This window comes from Aricia agestis, chromosome 21, assembly GCF_905147365.1.
Source record: "Aricia agestis chromosome 21, ilAriAges1.1, whole genome shotgun sequence".
Taxonomy (NCBI): Eukaryota; Metazoa; Arthropoda; class Insecta; order Lepidoptera; family Lycaenidae; genus Aricia; species Aricia agestis.
This window is the reverse complement of record NC_056426.1, coordinates 7,276,336-7,296,078: the sequence shown is the minus strand read 5'-3', so window position 1 is coordinate 7,296,078 and position 19,743 is coordinate 7,276,336. Positions and strand designations below refer to the sequence as shown.

General features: G+C 38.1%; 1 protein-coding gene across 1 annotated transcript; it reads left to right on the top strand.

Annotated features, from left to right (window-relative positions):
* Positions 1–19,431, top strand: LOC121737886. Its single transcript, XM_042129619.1, has 25 exons — positions 1–118; positions 1,321–1,463; positions 2,031–2,182; positions 3,786–3,868; positions 4,088–4,305; positions 4,749–4,916; positions 5,126–5,284; positions 6,511–6,683; positions 7,023–7,103; positions 7,908–8,017; positions 8,800–9,098; positions 9,326–9,551; positions 9,891–10,102; positions 10,511–10,708; positions 11,352–11,519; positions 12,217–12,383; positions 13,294–13,366; positions 14,526–14,631; positions 14,728–15,065; positions 15,250–15,490; positions 15,660–15,871; positions 16,543–16,812; positions 17,335–17,490; positions 18,723–18,895; positions 19,322–19,431. The coding sequence occupies exons 1-25, from the start codon at positions 70–72 to the stop codon at positions 19,395–19,397; spliced, it is 4,251 nt and encodes a 1,416-aa protein (XP_041985553.1). The 5' UTR covers positions 1–69; the 3' UTR covers positions 19,398–19,431.
* The last annotated feature ends 312 nt before the right edge of the window (positions 19,432–19,743 follow it).

Sequence of the window (19,743 nt, the reverse complement as noted above, 5' to 3'; positions counted from 1 at the left end):
GTGACGCGTAACAAGTACTTTGATTACTTTTTGCAATAAAATAGCTTTTTCACTGTATGTTGTGTAGCCATGAGTGCTTTTATATTATTATGTATTTATTTAATTAACTTTTGTAGAGGTAAGTGTGATTTTTTTGTTGCAATGGTTAAGAATTTGAAATCTAGAAAGTTCTTATAACTAACGGAATACAGCTTAAATCATGCGTAGTGCGTCTACGAACTTCATAGCGTTGCTACGAAGTTCGATACTTACGCTGCTACGAAGCTTTCTATAAGAGGTGGTATCATCTTACATTTAAGTCTCGATTTTTTTTGATTGTTATATCTATTCTACGGTATTAAATAACTCAGTACTTTATCTGTGCAGTGACGTAACCTTAAACCTATCAATGATAAATAGTTTATGGGTAAAGTTGTGTAATTGGGGGGCTAAATTTAATATGCTTTAAAATTTGGCATAAAATATAAAGTTTAATATAAAAAAATGAAATACTTATTGTGTGCACACTGCACAGCTGTATTAATTTAAGGGGTACCAGGGTTTTTTTATAAAAGCTTTTGACACCCATTTTGTTGACATCGCGCGCTATAAACTGAAGTCCACGCGAACGAAGTCGCGGGCAACAGCTAGTCTATAATAATTATGACTTATTATAAAACAAAGTAGCTTTTATTCCCTCATGTCCCTTTGTTCCCTTTAATCTTTAAAACTACGAAACGGATTTTGATGATTCTTTCAGTGTTAGATAGCCCATTTATCGAGGAAGGCTATAGGCTATATTTTATCACGCTAAGACTAATAGGAGCGAAGAAATGGAGGAAAATGTGGAAAAAACGGGGAAAATTATTTGAAAGGGCTAACTTGAACACGCTAATCTCAGGAACAACTGGTCCGATTTGAAAATTTCTTTCAGTGTTAGATAGCCCATTTATTGAGGAAGGCTATATTTTATCATGCTAAGACTAATGGAGAATGTGAAAAAAACGCGGGAAATTATTTAAAAGGGCTTATCTGACGAACTACTGGAGCAATTTTTATGTTATTTGGCATAGATAAGAAATAGACCACGTGAAGGATCATAGGCTATTTCTTGTGGACTAATTTGTCTGTGAAATATATAATTTATGCGGGCGAAGCCGTGCGGAACGTCTAGTCTACATATAAGAAATAAAAATTATGTTAAAGCACAAATCAATAGGCGTGAGAGTTTTTCCTTAGTTCACCACAAAATGTAAAGGTTGTGGGTTATACTAGGGCTCGCTGCGGTCCCCCTGATTAATAATTTTGAGCGCTACAGCTTCTCCACTTCGTTCCACCTAGATCCTACCGCAGCTTTAGACGTGACTACCGTGCTGCCTGACGACGTGACGGCCCTACTCAACGCGACAGATCCGCGACAGCTACTGAACAGCTCCAGACGTATTATCAACGGGGAACCCGTGTTTGAGGGGTTCCGGTTTATGGTACGTAAATTGGTAGCCTATAATAGGCGTCCATAAGATTTTGTCACATATAGTTCCAACTTGTGTTGAAGCCTGCAACTTAATTGCGCCGAAATTAGTTTTTACGCGGGAATCGTACATTTTTCCGTTACAAAAACTACCCTATGTTCTTTCCCGTCTTTTAATAGTATCCTGTATATTCATACTAAGTTTAAACTAAGTCGGTTCAGCCGAAAAAGTAACAAAAAGACACATAGAGTTCGACAAGGCTGTTTATGAACGTGGCGAGAAAAGGAACTAACGCTTTTATCATACAAAAACGTCATTTTTGACAGTTCTCCTTTACCAGCAGCGCTCATTGACTGACATTGGCACATTCAATTAAAGCCTTGTCGAACTGTACACTTGCGAAGATAGAGCCTATAATATGTCAAAAAATGTATGGATTTGAAACTCATCAGATGTTAGTGCCAAAAAAAATTACTAACATTTAGCGAAGTGTTTTTGACATCTAACTTTGCTATCGAAACTAGCGAATGCATTTTAACTAAGCACTCAGACTTTTTAATACATATGTCTCTCTCGTAGGTCTACCTAAAACTAGCAGAGAACAGCGTGAAGAAGAACGCTTACAGCAAGTGGGTGTGTGCTGGTGTGATAGTCCATGAGGAGTACATACTCACATCGGCAGCCTGCATCGAAGACGCTGTCAACTTCTATGTCATATCTGGCACTTACAAGTAAGTTAACTAAAGAGCCGACAGCCACACTTTCGTCATTTTATAAAAGCTGAAAGTTTACCTGACATGACCCCTGTAGAGGTAAGACGGACCAGCAAGTAGAGTACCAGCAAGTTTTATACGTGGGAGAGCCATGCTTCGGCACGAATGGGCCGGGTCAACCGGATAAATACCACGTTCTCACAGAAAACCGGCGTGAAACAGCGCTTGCGCTGTGTTTCGCCGAGTGAGTGAGTTTACCGGAGGCCCAATCCCCTACCCTATTCCCTTCCCTACCCTCCCCTATTCCCTTCCCTAAACTCGACCCCTATTACCCTATTCCCTCTTAAAAGGCCGGCAACGCACCTGCAGCTCTTCTGATGCTGCGAGTGTTCATGGGCGACGGAAGTTGCTTTCCATCAGGTGACTCGTTTGCTCGTTTGCCCCCTTATTTCATAAAAAAAAGTAGCAATTCTGGAGTTACGGTTGCGGTTACTTTAGGGGGTATCCAGTTCTGAAGGTCTACTTGACATTCGATAAAGCATGAAGCTCAATTTTTATCTAATTTTATTTATTTTTATTTATTTAACATTTATTGTACTCAAGAAACTTATTCTAAAACAATTGACATGGAAAGACGACACAAAGGAACTGCTTATTTCTAAAGAAATTTCTTACAGCAGCCCTATGAAGAGAGATATGACATGTAAGAAAATGGACAGAGCGTGCACAATCACAAAATAATTTTTTAAGTCTACATATAAGAAAATAATATTAAATACTTAATTATAATAATAATACATACAATATTATAATCAGAATAAATAATATACAATATTATAATAATTGAAATAAATACAGAATAATTCGCCTATAATACATACATACTATATGTATATTTAATAACGGTATTTATATGGATTCTTGAAGATAATGCTCTTTTAATTTTCTTTTGAATGAACTGATAGTGGAGCTATCGCGAACAGCATGAGGAAGCGAGTTCCACAATCTGACTGCATGAGCGGTGAATGAGTAGGAGTAAAAGTTGGTACGATGCAGTGGGAGGGAAAGGTTTGTTCTAACGCTGGATCTACATGGGATATGGAGGGGTCGGGAAAAATTGAATCGATCAACAAGGTAGGAGGGAGATAGAGGATTATACAGGATATTATACAGTAAGCTAAGGATATGGGAATTGCGACGGAGACGGATAGGAAGCCACTTGAGTTTTGATCTAAATCCAGATATGTGGTCAAACTTTTTTAATCCAAAAATAAAACGGATACAAAGATTCTGCTGGCGTTCTAATTTTGTCAATAATTCCTCAATCAAGTCTAAGTAACAAGAATCGGCATAGTCGAGGATAGGGAGAATGAGGGTTTGGACAAGGAGAATTTTGGTAATTTTCATCGGGATAACTGTCAGAATCTCGTCTTCTACTGCCGAACATTTTTGACTCTTGTATCGTCATTGTTTAAAAGTGCGACAAGGCTTAATAAACGTGGGCGGGGGCGCTGCTGGTGAAGGAGAATTGTCACGTTCATTTAAAGCCTTGTCACGTTCATTTAAAGCCTTGTCGAGCTGTAGAATTACATTAATAATAGTTGATTTTTTTGGTGTCCAGGTATTCAGACCAGGACACAACAGCCAATAATAAATGTATCAAGAACGGCCGCAAGAAGGCGATATGGAAATGTGTACCCAAAAGTAAGTAATTCTGCTCAGCAGAAATGAAAGGAGAAGACACAATTTAAATTTTGCCAACTACCCATGTAAGAAAAGAATACTTCTGCTAAAGTATAGTATCGAGAAAATAACGATCCTCTTCTTATTTTAGGGTATCTAAAGTTTCCCTATTGTTTGGCAAGAAACGAATCTTTTATCCCTTTCTCTCAAATCATCATCCTTATCTCCCATCTCTTTCAGACTACGTCTTCGACGGTCATCAGAACGACAACATACGTTGGCTGAACAACGACATTGCCGTCGTCCGTGTCGCTGACGGTTTCGACTTCAGCCGCCGAGTCAAGGGCTGCCAGTTCAAACCCGCGCCCATCCTGTATAACAACAGCAGCAGGATCTATGAGAGTCCGAACACCATTGCCACCATTGCTGGCTGGGGAACAACTAGTAGGTATAACAATGTGAGTATACTACAAGATCATAGTAAAAAAGTCTTAGAATAATGCTCTCACAGATTTCGGTGGCAGCCGATTCCCTCTTTCTATACACAGAGGGTTGGATGACCGATACGCCTGGCGAGAGACCAGACCTGACCAGACCTGACTCATAGATCGTGTTTCTTGTTAGTCAATCACTGATAACCCTGCAATGTCCTAATCAAATTTTTTTTCCAACACGGGAATCGGACTCTTGACAGCTACGCTCTAAATCACTAGATCATCGAAAGGAAATTGCTTTAAGCCCGGTACCTTAGGTTTTCTGACACGAGTTTATTCCCCAGCATTTTTGATTAACCAAAAATTATAAACTACAGTTAAAAAATTCTTAAACCTTATAATATATGCATAGGAAACCCAAATAGCCCAAATGCTCATTCAATGCTACTCCATAATTCTATTTTCAGTGGCTAACGCGTCGGATGGACAACCAGGAGTCTCTCCTGCAAGCTACCGTAGAGATCATCACCAACAAGCGCTGCAAAAGACAATGGGGGAAGGAGTTTCGCAACATCATAGAGAACTACATGATATGCAGTAAAGACATTGGGGCGGTCATGTCAGAGATATGCGAGGTGAGCCTTATTTTGATGTGTGAGTCTCAACTGGTTTCCGTCGAGAGATACGGTGTCTGATCATAACTCGAAATCAATCTTTTAACCAATAGACCACAAAGGCGTCAAAAACACTGGTAGTAACACACACACACACATTAATAGTAGTAGCCCAACAGTACTGATTATCCACCCAATCCAAAGCACTAGCAGAAATAACACTCTTACAGAACAAGTACGTGCAATGCAAAAATCTGGACTACTCCTCCGAGGAATCACGTAGGAGCATCAAGGTCGTTGATCCCGATGAGCTGATGCTGCACACCTACCACAACGGTTCCATGGGGACCATCAGAAGAAAGCAAAATGCCAACGGAGGGTTCTGTGAGGTATGTAGCAATATGGTCACCTTATCCATTATAAATGGTGTGTTATAAATATAATTTATATATGGACCTTACTCCATCTGTATGTCTGTTACTTTAGATGAAAATTTAAATAGAGATACTCATGATAAGAGATGACGGGATAGTTTTTATAGAGAAAAATGTAGGAATTTCGCGTTAAACTGTAAAAATCTGGGTCAAAATGATTTTATGTCAGAGTATATTTTTTTCGAAGTCACGGTTTAGGTGTGAACTGTTAACCAACTGATAGATTAACGGCGGTTCCCAATATTTGATCTATCTCTGGTTTGGCCCTACTAGAGATAGGAATAGCTCACATTAGACATTTAATGTCAATTGTGAGCTATTCCTATCTCTAGTAGGGCAAAACCAGAGATAGATCAAATATTGGGAACGGCCGTAAGTAGTTTTACGCAATTTAAACTCTTTTTGTTACAATATGATCTGGATTTGACATTTGGTATGGTTGTAGCACAGTATAGCAATATTATAGGGATATGTCATAATGCTATACTGTGGGTTGTAGTTACGACTTAAGGTGCGGGACAATTTGTCGTTTCGATCGATCGTCAAGAAAATCTTCCAATCGATCTTTTGAACGTTTTTTTTTTTTATGAAATAAGGGGGCAAACGAGCAAACGGGTCACCTGATGGAAAGCAACTTCCGGCGCCCATGGACACTCGCAGCATCAGAAGAGCTGCAGGTGCGTTGCCGGCCTTTTAGAGGGAATAGCGTAATAGGGGAGGGTAGGGATGGGAAGGAAAGGGAATAGGGGAGGGTAGGAAAGGGAATAGGGTAGGGGATTGGGCCTCCGGTAAACTAACTCACTCGGCGAAACACAGCGCAAGCGCTGTTTCACGCCGGTTTTCTGTGAGAACGTGGTATTTCTCCGGTCGAGCCGGCCCATTCGTGCCGAAGCGTGGCTCTCCCACGTATATTAAAAATTGTTTGCGTAAAATCGTTTGCGATATTGCTACACACGTACAATTTGTCGTTCGATTTTAACATCGAGGAGATAAATCGTTACGATAATTGTTCAGTGTATGGCCACCCTTACGGGTAACTAAAACCTTACTCTAAGTAAACCTACTGGAAGAAATCGTAAGAAAATGCTATCAAAGAAAAATAAAATGCAGTCTTACAGGAGTTGAAGTGGGAACATGTGGTGGGACAATGCCTGTTTAAATTCTTCTATTTCCTCTTCTAGAACGACCACGGCGGCCCCCTGATCTACGGTTCCGGTGACAACGCCATGGTGATCGGCATCATCTCTGCCAGTCGCGTCCACGAGAGGACCAACAAGTGCTACGGGCCTTTCCTCTACACCAGCGTCTATAAGAACCGTAACTTCCTACAGTGCGCGATTTACAAGGATGTCGAGTAAGCTATGATCTGGATTTTCATTTTTATCTTTGCAATTGTCTTTGTTAAAAGTAACATTAAGATTTTAATCACCTTTTACTTCGCTACCATCTTCGGTTATTTTTTGTATCATAAATTGTTTGTTTCTATACTTTAATCGACTTTATACTAATTAAGTAATTTCAAACTTCTTAAAATGTTCATCTTTTATTTATGTAGTAGTTTTATTATTTCAGTGACGGTTACTGGTTTGATTAAAAGCTGGCTAGAAATTCAGTAGTAATTTACAGTGCCTGTGTTTGTGTGAACTAAACAAAAGCACATTATTATCTATTTCATCTTATTTTTACTTTACAGGAAAAACTGTAGACGACAGTTTCGTTCTGGAGAAACATACACTGAAACCACATTCTCCTGGGATAACGTTACTACTGAAGGGTAAAACAGCTTTCATTAAAATAAACAACATGTTTATCAATCAATCAAATCAGCCTATATTCGTCCACTGCTGGACATAGCCTCTCTCAATGAATGCAAAGATGACTGATCTCTTGTTAACATTAAACTTTTTAATCGGGACTTAACGCGACTTATTTAAGTAGTAATGCTACTACGAGTACATACTTTTTCTCGACGTTTCGGCCGTGTTGCAACGGCCGTGGTCACGAGGGGACTGATTTGTCCCCTTGACAATTTGATTGAGTCCCCTCGTGACCACGGCCGTTGCAACACGGCCGAAACGTCGAGAAAAAGTATGTACTCGTAGTAGCATTACTACTTAAATAAGTCGCGTTAAGTCCCGATTAAAAAGTTTAATTATAATGCAACGCGAAAGTTTAAAATGTTCTCTTGTTAACATGTTTATCCTTACTAATATTATAAATGTGAAAGTGTGTCTGTCAGTCTCATGATATTTGGAGATACTTTGATAGACAGGATATGATCATTTTAGTAGCTGAAAATGGACGGTTTTGGAATTGAGAGCGTTGTCAGAATTTTAATTCTGAAAGTATTTACAATTAATTATGTAATTGATACTTATCAATTGCATCGTAAATTGTAAATACCTTTTAAGCCTTGGGGTCTTCTTAAGGTCTAGAACTACTAGAGAGCTTTGGTGACAATAAATCTTTTTTATCTAGTAGTTATTTGTATGACGCCTAGGCCCTTGCTCACAATATTTATTGCGAAGTTATCTTTATCTGATTACAACAATCACTTTCATTTTTTTTTTACTTACAGACCAGAAAAAACGATATATGAAGATGATGTGACAGAGCATCCTGAAATAACAACTGTGCAGGCTGAAGATACAACCACTGTTGTAAATAATCCCTTACCTAAGAAAGACTAAATAAATGTTAATTCTATTAAGTACTTACTTTTATTCCCTAATTATTATTTTTTATTTTCATAACATTTATTACAGCTCTTGTGCCAATATAACAAAAGACAAAGCTAGCAAGTTAACAAAAAGTAAGTGAACAACGCAAAATCCAACTTGCAATACGTCTTAAACAGAACAACACAGAACTTGTAACTTGAGCGTAACCTATCGAGGGATATTATTGAAAAATATCTAGTACTTTTTTTCAATTCAATTTAATTTATCTTTGAGTCAGCTGTATATAATAATGATTGAAGAGTGATAAGAAAGTTTTTTTTAATTAGGGGTAGATAACGCTGAAGTCGTTTGTAGATTAAACAATAAACATACGTTTCATAAACAATAAAATGCATGGAAAAAGGCAATAAACGTTGCACTTGAACGCAGCGCGTAAAAACAGCGTACCGATAGCAAGGAATTTATTGTTCTGAAACCATTAAAGTAAAAAAATATAAAAACGGAAATTGAAAAATATTAACTAAAATAACAAGTCTATGACGCAGAACAACAAAATATATGAAGCATTACATGATATAAATAAAATTATAAGTTAATAAATGTAATATAATACTTTCTTCATCGACTTAATTGTCTGATTAAAAATGAAGAACAAACAGTTTCTTGTTTTAACTATTGTATGCATAGGTAAGAATATCATTTAAACAACTTTATTACTTAGTATATAAGTTCATTCTTATGTAAGTGTAAGTTTAGTAAATATCTTATTTGATTTGACTTTATCAGCAGGTGCTGTTAGCGGTAATGAAAATGCAGCAATCGTCAGTGAAAATATATATATTGCAGAAGGTATTTTAAACGCTACTATGGAAAATCCAGAAGATCCTATCAGCGTAACTCCAGAAGTAACAGTTGCTAGTGAAAAGCCAGATGAAGATGATCCTGATAGAACTAATCCAGATGAAAGTAGTCATAACACTGATAAAGAAGACAGCGTTGAAGGATGGGATTTCGATAACCAAACTGTAATTGAAGCAAGAAGAATACTTAACGGAAAGAAAGTGAAGCGAGGATCTAGACCTTACATGGTAATTCTATGACTTTTACAAATTACTATACTGTAAAGAAGGACATCATGTTTCTAGATTTTCAACATAATAGAGCTTTCTTTATTATTTAGCGAAAGTATAAGAATCCAACAGTTCCTGTTACTTTCCTAGGAAAAGTAACAGAAACTGTTGGTAATACGTAAATTAAAGTAAGGTACTGTTGTGTAATACGTATAAAAATATATAATATCTAATTAAAATGGCAGGTATACCTTAAATGTGCCGGAAAAACGAAGAGGACAGGTACGGATTTGATCTGCGGCGGAGTGATCGTTCACACGGAATACGTGATCACATCAGCAGCCTGCGTGGAGGAGATGGAAAGGTTTTACGTCATCGCTGGTACAGAGAAGAAGCCTAACAACAAAGGAGATGACAATGAGTGCGTCAAGAAAAACAAGAGGAAGGTCATCTGGAAATGCGTGCCTAAGAGTAATATAGCGTGGATTGTTGGCAGTTTATTGGGAATTGGGATTTGTTTACATACAAAACGCTACTTAAAATTATGAGCCAAATATATTATAAAGAACTAAGTAAATGTCGCCCGCAATTCTTTGCGCCAAAATTTGATTATCGCGTGGGGACTATTTTTTCCGAGATAAAAAGTATCCTTTACTGGGACTCAAAATATTCCCATACCAAATTTCAGCACAATCAGTTCAGCGGTTTGGGCATGAAGAGGAGACAGACAGACACACTTTTACATTTATAATATTAGTATATTAGTGAGGCATTACCTTGAATTCTTGACACCTTTCAACCTTGTTTCAGGTTACAAGTATGACCTCATATCTGAAATGGACTGGTCGGTCAACGATATAGCAGTGGTGAAGGTGGATAAACCGTTTAGTATAGGAAAAGTGGAGGATGGGTGCCAGTATGCCGCCAAAACGGTGGCGTATAACAAAATCAGCAGAGAGTTGGAGGAACCGGGGACTTCAGGATATGTGCTGGGATGGGGATATGTTGGGAAGTTCAGGGAGGTAGGAAATATTGTCTTTTGTGTGTTGAAAAGGTTTAAAAACATTGCAGGCTGATTGATAAGATGATCAACAAAGAATTTTAGGAGAAACTAAATTAACTCTTCATAGTGCAATTTAATGAAACTGAGTTTCTACGTCCTCAAAATCCTCTTGGATTAAAAACGAATTCGAAGGACAACACCTTCACTATAATAAATACACTTTTAGCAAGGGTCAATTCAAACCGCAACGCGACGCGTAGATGCTCTAAATTTGTACTGAATTGACAGATTTCGTAAGCGTGAGACGTCTTGCAAATCTGTCAAATCCATACAAATTTAGAAATGCATCTACGTGTCGCGTTGCAGTCTGCAATCTGCATTGACCCATATTCCTTTTTCAATGCCACAAAATCACCACTACTTTCAGAGCCAATACAGGAAAAATAACGATGAAGACGACAAAAGCTATGAAGATGAAGACGACTATCAGTGCCTGCAGGAGGCGAAGGTGACTCTGATGGACAAAGACAAATGCGCTGCCCAATATCCTTCAGAGTTGCAAGAGATGATCAAGGACTACATGATTTGTACGGAGGATATTGAACAGATGAGCAAGAAATGTCGCGTAAGATATTATGATGTATTATAGATCTTTGCTTACGTGACGTCGCGTAAGATTTTGCCATATTCATAGTCGAAAGGGCAGAGCAACCTCTGTATTTCGAATGTATGTAACACTATACAGACTGTTATACATCAGAATCTTTACTTATAGCAACAAAGTTCCTTTCCGCTGTCTGTTCAACAACGGCCACCGTTTGATTCGATTTTGTAGAGTTTGACGGATCTGATCATATTATATTATTCAAAATGCAAAAGTGCTTCTCTTCTCTGCTCAACCTAGTTTGTACGGTTTGGAGACACTGAGTCCTTTAGAGTCATAGAATGGTTTTTAATTAATTATTTCGCTCTAAGGTTCGCTGGTAGAGAATGCTAAAAGGGCCCGATTTTCTGTCCAATAGTAGCTTTGTATGCTACGAATAATAAAAACTAAGGAATCGTAACTCCCATACTATTACCATGGCCTAGTACCGCTCAAGGTCACCTAAATATTGCAAATGTATTGAAATGTGTACTTAAGATATACTTAAGGTACACTTTTTTGACAAGTAGGTATAGTGGAGCATGTTTTTTGACGGATTTACTTTTCCTTAGTTTTTATAATTCGTAGTTTGTATGCAACTTTTAAATAGTTGCATTTTTCATAGGAAAAATACGCCAACTGTACTGCAGTGCCAACCAGACGAGAGCTATCTGACAACCTGACTGTAAACAGCAACCAAACAGAAGGCAACCTGACATCGGACCCTGGACATCTGAGGCACTCTGGTTACTACATGGCAAGAAGGTCACAAAATACTGGTGGATTCTGCAACGTTTGTAGTCTTTAGTATTTTGTTTAAGTTTGAAACAAGAAAGCAGCAATCACAAGATACCATATGAAATTGCCAAGCTGCAATTGCAAACTGCAGGGTAACTGACAAAACTAAGTACTTAATATTTACTTTATGTAACTTGTATAAAGTATACCGAAGTTCGGTAAGATTACGCCTGCAATGTATTTTAAATTACTGATGACACACCATGCCGAAATTACGTCGCGTTATATTGTATGCGTAGCGCATTGCTGACGTAATCATGCCGAACATCGGCCGCGTATTTTCGGCCTAGTGTGTTTAGACACAAAAAATTGAAGCACGAGCGGATTTGAGCCGCATGCAAGATGCCCGCATCCTATCATTTATAGATGTCCTCTTGTCATGCCGACAACTATGCCAGGAGCATGTTGTCACCAGCATTCAGTACCATCCACACGCGAGCGATAACACGCATGACGGAAAAAGGGCCCCATATACAATGAAACACACACACACAATATACAGCATTATTCAGAGAAGTAGATTCATTCATAGATGGCGGACCTACGTAAATAGGTAGCGTTGTGTCAAACCCAGCCAGATCACGACTAACATTGATTTGACATAACCCGACCAAACGACGTGGCTAACCATCTTCCTATAAATCAATTTCTTCGGTGGTACACCGGGAATTATTTAATATGTTGTTTTTAAGAACGACCACGGCGGTCCCCTCATCATCAACCGCGACGGTAAGGACTACGTGGTGGGCGTGATATCCGCCAGCAAGGTCGACAACGACATCTGCCGTGGCCCCTTCCTCTACACCAGTGTGTTCACCAATAGACAGTTCCTGTCGTGCTCTATACATAAGACAGTCGAGTGAGTAGATAGCTTGAAGTAAGTAGCAATAAAGTAAGCAAAGGGCAATCATATGCAATGATGGCAAACGACGGAACTGTCCATAATTATCTATCTTCTTCTTTCTTATATATAAAAATGGATTTTCAAATGTGTTAGTCGCGCTAAAACTCGAAAACGGCTGAGCCGATTGGGCTGATTTTAGTCTTAAAATATTCGTAGAAGTCCAGGGAAGGTTTTAAAGTGACACGAAGTTCACCGGGACAGCTAGTAATAAATAAATATAGAATGAGAAAAAATGTGCAATGACGCATATATTTACGAAAGTTCTTGAGATTTTGTGGGTTCGGTCCTCACATTGTAACAACAAATTTGAGCTTAGGACAATGCGATCTTATCCTCTGTTATGAAATAACTAGATGACGCCCGTAACTCCGTTGCGCCAAAATTCGTTTATCGCGCGGGAACCGTACATTCTTCCGGGATAAAAGTATCCTATGTCCTTTCTCGGGACTCAAAGTATCTTCATACCTAATTTCAATAAAATCGGTTCATGTGAAGGTCAATCGGTTCGGCGTGAAGAGGTAACAGACAGACAGACAGACACACTTTCGCATTTATAATATTAGTATGGAAAGTATAGATATGAACCTAGAGTCGGACGGGCATGTAATAAGTACTTCTGATTTGAATTATTCATCTATCTCAGGTGATCGACTGACGAGAAATCAAACTATTCTCAGAGGGTCTTAGTCAGAGGGTCTGATGTTCTAGATATTAAAGGTAGCAAGTGCTCTTGTATGCTGGAAACAGACTTGAACACTATAGAATACCTCTTTCGTAGTTCGCCTGTTTTTTAAATAAACCAGCCATGGTTATCGAAATTGCTGTTTGATGCGAATATCACTAAATATTACTTTTATTCAAACAGTGAGGATTGTCGTCGAGTATTCCGTAGCGGCTTCTCATACGAAGAGTGGACTGTGAACTGGGATGATAAGGACTAAGATGAACCCTAGCTGAAGAGCGCATACATTCAGCTACGGCTTAGACTAAACGGCACTACCTTTTATTAAAGTTTTTGATTTTAAAATGATGTTTCATTTAAAACTGTATTTTTGAGAAAAAGAGAAAGTGGTACCAGATATTATTTCGTAAGTTGTATATATAATATATGATCCAGATATGAACTCAAGTGTCATTCTTCGTTTAGTGTCACCATCTATAGAATTTAGAAATATCTCTCATTTAATTTATCTCATTTAAAAAATTATTTTATGGGCATGTTGCAGAAGTGCTTTGAAAATAACTATATTCCCCTATCTTGGATGAGCCGCCATATTGGATGTAGAATGACATTAAATTCGTTTCACTTGGAAACTTACTCTCAATGAAAATACTCTCAATGAGCCCTTTCATTTGATACCCATATTGCAGAAGTGCATTAAAACAACTATATTCCCCTATCTTGAATGAGACGCCATATTGGATGTAGAATGACATTAAATTCGTTTCACTTGGAAACTTACTCTCAATGAAAATACTCTCAATGAGCCCTTTCATTTGATACCCATATTGCAGAAGTGCATTAAAACAACTATATTCCCCTATCTTGAATGAGACGCCATATTGGATGTAGAATGACATTACATTAGTTTCTGAGTTAGGTACTCTTAATGAGCCCTTTCATTTGATACCCATATTGTAGAAGTGCATAGAAAATAACTATTTCGCCATCTTGTAGGCGATATTGGATTAAGAGTGATGTCACATACAAATGCATTGTCATCCAAACTAAACGTGCATGCAAAATTTCAGCTCGATCGGTTAAATATATCTACTTCAAAATTGAGTTCCAAAATTTCACCCGAACATACATACTTAGTACTTACATACATACAGAGCAAGTTTTTAAAAGCTTTTAAAAAGATGATATTTCAAATAGCAGTAAAGCGAATTATGAAATTAAAATAAATAATAACAGTTACAGAAGAAAATATAAGAAGGGTAAGTAAAAATAACAAAGTTTTAAAACAACAGTCTATGAAGCATTGAAATAAACAAAATAAAATAAACAATAACAGTCACAGATGAAAATATAAGGAGGGTGGGAAAAAACGATAAAATTACAAATTGCAAAACAACAATAAAAAAATGCAAAATAAATTAAGCGTAAAATTTATAATTCGTATTCATAATATTTTAATCAATTTTAGTTTACAGGAAATGGAGAATGCGCACTTTCTCATAATAGCTATTTTATTTATAGGTAAGAATCAACTTACGAAAACCATAAAATATGATTTTCAAATTGTTTTCAAAATTATTTTTATAGCAATGAGTTATGAAACAATTTTATTAACAGGTGCAGTATATTGTGAAAATGCAACTATCGTCAGTGAAAACCAAGAAAAAGGTAAATTAAATACCATAGCAGTAAAATCAGAAGATAATCTCTCCAATAAAACCAGTGCAGAAAGAACTTATGATGAGTCTAGAAACCAAGGATTAATAGACGAAGTAAGGTCCATAGCAGGTAACGCAGAAGATGGTCTCTCAAATGCAACCAATGCAGAAAGAACAGATGATGAATCTGATAATTTATACAGTGATGAAGAGTGGGGATTCGAAAATAAAATTCTTTTGAACACAAGAAGGATACTCAATGGACATAAGGTTGAACCTGGAGATAGGCCATACATGGTAAGTCCAAGTATTTTCGTAAATTCGTTGATAGACTTTCTTCCAGAAAAGAATTATACTACAGTAAAAATACTTTATGCACTGTAAGATCAAACTTAGCTAGTACTGACAATTGCCCAATCGAAAGTTATCAACAGTTCTGGCTTCAATAATGGTAAAATCTTCATATCTTTATCCTCCCTAGGTATACCTCAACTTGACCGAAAGATCTCTGAAGGTTAAGAGGACAACAGGTTGGCTCTGTGGTGGAGTGATCGTCCATAAGGAGTTTGTACTCACATCAGCAGCTTGTGTGGAGGATGGGGACAAATTCTACGTCATTTCAGGAACCGTGGAATATAAAAGCTACAAAGACAAGAGCCCTGAGAATAAAAAGTGCATCAGTGAAAACAAAAGGAGGGTCATCTGGAAGTGTGTCCCTAAATGCAAGTATAGTGATTATGTTTGTAGATGTATTGGAAACAGCTGTTGCAAAAATGCTCGAAATTTTTAAAATATACAAAATTGAGTTTACAACATTCATACAAACATCTTAGTAACTGCGCAGAAAAGCATTTTTGACAGCGGTTCTGACCAAAATATTTCCTATTGCAGATTACAATTTTAGCTACATCGACGATCTGAAGTGGTCAGCCAATGACATAGCAGTGGTGAAGGTAGACAGACCCTTTAAGCTAGGAGAAGTGGAGGAGGGGTGTCAGTTTGCTGCTGAAAAGGTGCCCTATAACGGCATCAGCTTGGAGTTGGAAGAACCTGGGACTGAGGGCTGGGTGCTTGGATGGGGCAGCGCCAAGTATTTTAGAGAGGTAGGAACTTCTTGCTAATTAGGTGGATTTTGTCGGGTTGAGTGCGTTAAAGGGGAGAAACTCCAGATGGTAAGTATACTAGAATATTAATTGGAACACAATGAGTTGTAATGGCGGGCAATGCAATAGGTATCAAAGAAAATGTTACAGGCAAATGGCAGATCACCGTTACTTGGTCGCGTTATATGTCATGCCTATGCGACAAATCACGAACAACACAACATTGACTTAACATTACAGTCCCAAATAAGGCAGGTCCGCCATCTGTCTACGAATCAATTTCTTTTGGTACAATCTTACAAAGATTTTGTTGCACAGTTTGAAATTTTGAATGTTTTTGTAATGGGGTATGAGAGCCTCCAGTTTGTATGCAGCCAAGTATCAATAAAGTGAAACCTTACGACTTACGAGACATCTGTAATTCCAAGATTCACTGCGTGCCAAAAGACCTTACTAGATCTTGGAATAATACATGGCATAGGCCATAACAAGCGTTTTTTAGTATTATGGACACAATATTTATAATAATAATACCTATGGACGCTTCACACCACGTCAGTCTGGCCCCGTGATAAGTACCTGAAGGACTTGTGTTACGGGTACCAGACAACGGAAATATGTTTAACAATAATGATATTATTTCTAAGACCACACCTAATTCCGATTTCTAGGAAGTGTACAAAGAAAGCAACGATGGACGTCGAAAACGAAAGAAAAGTATTAAAAAACGAAAACATAAGAAGCACCTAAGAAAGAAAGAAGACAAAACGATCCAAACGGGAGATACTCCATACCAGTTCCTTCAAGAGGCCGAAGTGATATTGATGGATAAGGACAAATGTGTGGAACAATCGCCGTCAACGTTCCACGATATTATCAAGCAGTACATGATATGTACGGGGGATATCGATGAGGAAGATCATATGAGCCCGATTTGTAGCGTAAGACATTTTAATTCGTTACTATTAATATAATGGCCCGGTTAACTTCGTATCACTTGCCTGAGTTTCCTCCTACACAAACTAAATTTCAAGACAATTACAAGTAAAATCGGTTCAGCCGTGCTCGAGTCTTAGAAAGACTAACAAAATTTAAGACTAATTTTATTTCTATAAATTAAAACTTCTTTTGCGCCTAAGGTAAAGTGCGACAAGGCTTTATATGAACGTGGGTGGGAGCGCTGCTGGTACAGGAGAACTGTCAAAAATGGCGTTTTTGTATGACAGTAGCGTTAGTTCCTTTTTTCCCCACGTTCACTTAAAACCTTGTCGAGCTGTAGCTAAAATTATTATGATATGGTGGTTTCTGCAGTACCGTAGTTAGTTTTGGTCTTTTCTTTTTATGAAGACAGCACATTTCCCTATAGGTACTAGATAGGTATATTTCGACAGTATTTAATAGAAAGTTTAAAAAAATGGTCCATGTGAGACTAAAATATAGAACATCAATTTTATAATTTACAGGAAAAATATGCAAACTGTGCCGTCGTAGGTATGAGACGAGATTTGGCAGGTAACCATAGTGTGAACAAACAGGCTGTGAATGGCAATTCTACTGAGGTCTTTCAACATGGCAGCCAAAACATAGCTAGAAGAGATGACACCGGTGGATTCTGTGAGGTTCGCACTTTTGTAAATACGTCCCATTTTATATAATATTGAATTACGTATATGATCCCCTTTATCTAACCTTAATAATCATTACCTACTAATAATTCCAACTCTCCTCATATACCTACGTTTCGGCTGCTCTCCAGTGGCCGTGGTCACGGGTGTACTGAGCTCAGACTACTAAGTGGATACTACGTATGTACTGAGCCTCTATGTACTGAGCTGTCAGCTGACAGACGTCAAACTCACTGAAGTTGTTCAACTACCCGCAGATTCATCAATTATTATTTATGTTCCGATTTCCGCAAACTTTGAAAGTTCCAATGATATTGTGTTTGTGGTTTGCGGATAACTTCGCCGTTCGTGTACCGATTGTAATTATTAATGTTTTTTTGTTGGAAAGACGATACTTATGAAGTGGTCCTATGATAAGGAAATACTGGAAATGCTTTATATTAGCACTTATCATCATCACGACACAACGTCAGCAGCTAAATTCCGAGACTAGAATCTATAATCTATACTAATATTATAAATGTCTATACTTACTTAAATATTATAAATGCGAGAGTATCTCTGTCTGTCTGTCTGTCTGTCTCACTTTCACGCCAAAACTACTGAACCGATTGTAATGAAATTTTGTACACAGATAGTCGAAAGTCTGAGAAAGGACATAGGCTACTTTTTAACTGGAAAAAGGGGTTGTAAGGGTAAAGGTATACGTAAATTTGTTCAAATTAAGTTAGTCCCAAAAATTCATAACAGATCGCCTACATCGCGCTAGCGCTTACTCGAACGTGTTTCTATAAGACGTGGTACCATTTCAAATAATAACTTTTGATTCTTTCGATTGTTATAATACACGTTTGTAAATAACTCACTTCTCAGTACTTTATCTATGCAGTGACATAACCTACGTAAAACGGTAAACCTATCAATGATATAAATAGTTTATTGGTAAATTTGTGCAATGGGGGGCTAAATAAGCTTTAAAATTTGGCATAAATAAAGTTTAATTTAAAATAATGTGCTCACTGCCCATCTGTTTTTGGGTAGGTATTTTGATTTAAGGGGTACCAGAGTTTTAAAAAGCTTTTAAATTTGACACCAATTTTGTTGACACCGCGCGCTTTAAATAAACTGAAGTCCACGCGGAGGAAGTCGCGGGTAACAGCTAGTAAATAATAATCAGTCATCATTGGCACAGGCATACCATTTTGCTCATCGCTTTTGTCTTCTAGTACGACCACGGCGGCCCGCTCATAGTCAGACACCACGGTCAAGACCACGTGATCGGTGTTATCTCCGTCTGCCGAGTTGACTCCGGCAAGACGCTGTGCCATGGCCCCTTCCTGTACACCAGCGTGTTCGCCAACAGGCAGTTCCTGTCGTGCGCTATACATAATGATGTTTAGTAAGTACATTATAATCTCTGGGTACAAAGTACTTAGCAGGCCGTCATGGGCATGGGCAAGTACACTGGCACGGTATACAGGCCGTATATAGGCCGAAATGGGCCACGGCCTAGGGCGGCAGCGTCCTAGGCCCTAGGGGGCCGGCAGCATCCATAGAGACCCTACAAATTATGTATCATCAAAGGAATTGATTCGTAGGCCCTACCTACGTCATTTGGTTGAATTATGTCAATTCAATGAGTCGTATTCTCTCGGCTAGGTTTGAGTTTAGACCAAGAAGATTCTTGGGTTTGACATAAGACCACCAAATTACGTAGGCCGGCCATTTTTCTATAAATCATCTTCTCTGATAGTACAAAGGTTTAAAACTTTAAAACTATTCTTTCCAACATACTTACCTAATTTATAATTATTTACCCCAACAGTGACGAATGTCGTCGAGTCTTCCGCAGCGGCCTCACATTCACGGAGTGGACTGTCGACTGGGATGATGAAGAATGAAACACAACTAAAATAAAAACCTACGTTTTACAAAGCTTGGCTTATTTCTTTTGTGTATCTAGTACCTATAGATTCGCGCATATAATGCGGAGCCGTAGCGTGCCGCAACGGAGCGCAAAATGCTAACTCGCAAAAGTTACACCATTTGTTCGCGCCAAACTTTAGCGCGACGAATGTGGCAGTCATACGTTTTACATACAGTACGACACAGTCCATTACCGGCGCGCGATCGTTAAATACGAAAAATATCGGCTAGCCGTTCCCGTGAATCGCGATAAATCCTCAGCTCAGTGATATAGACTAAAGACAAGGTGACAGTGTCGTGTGACCACGAGCATCAGCACAT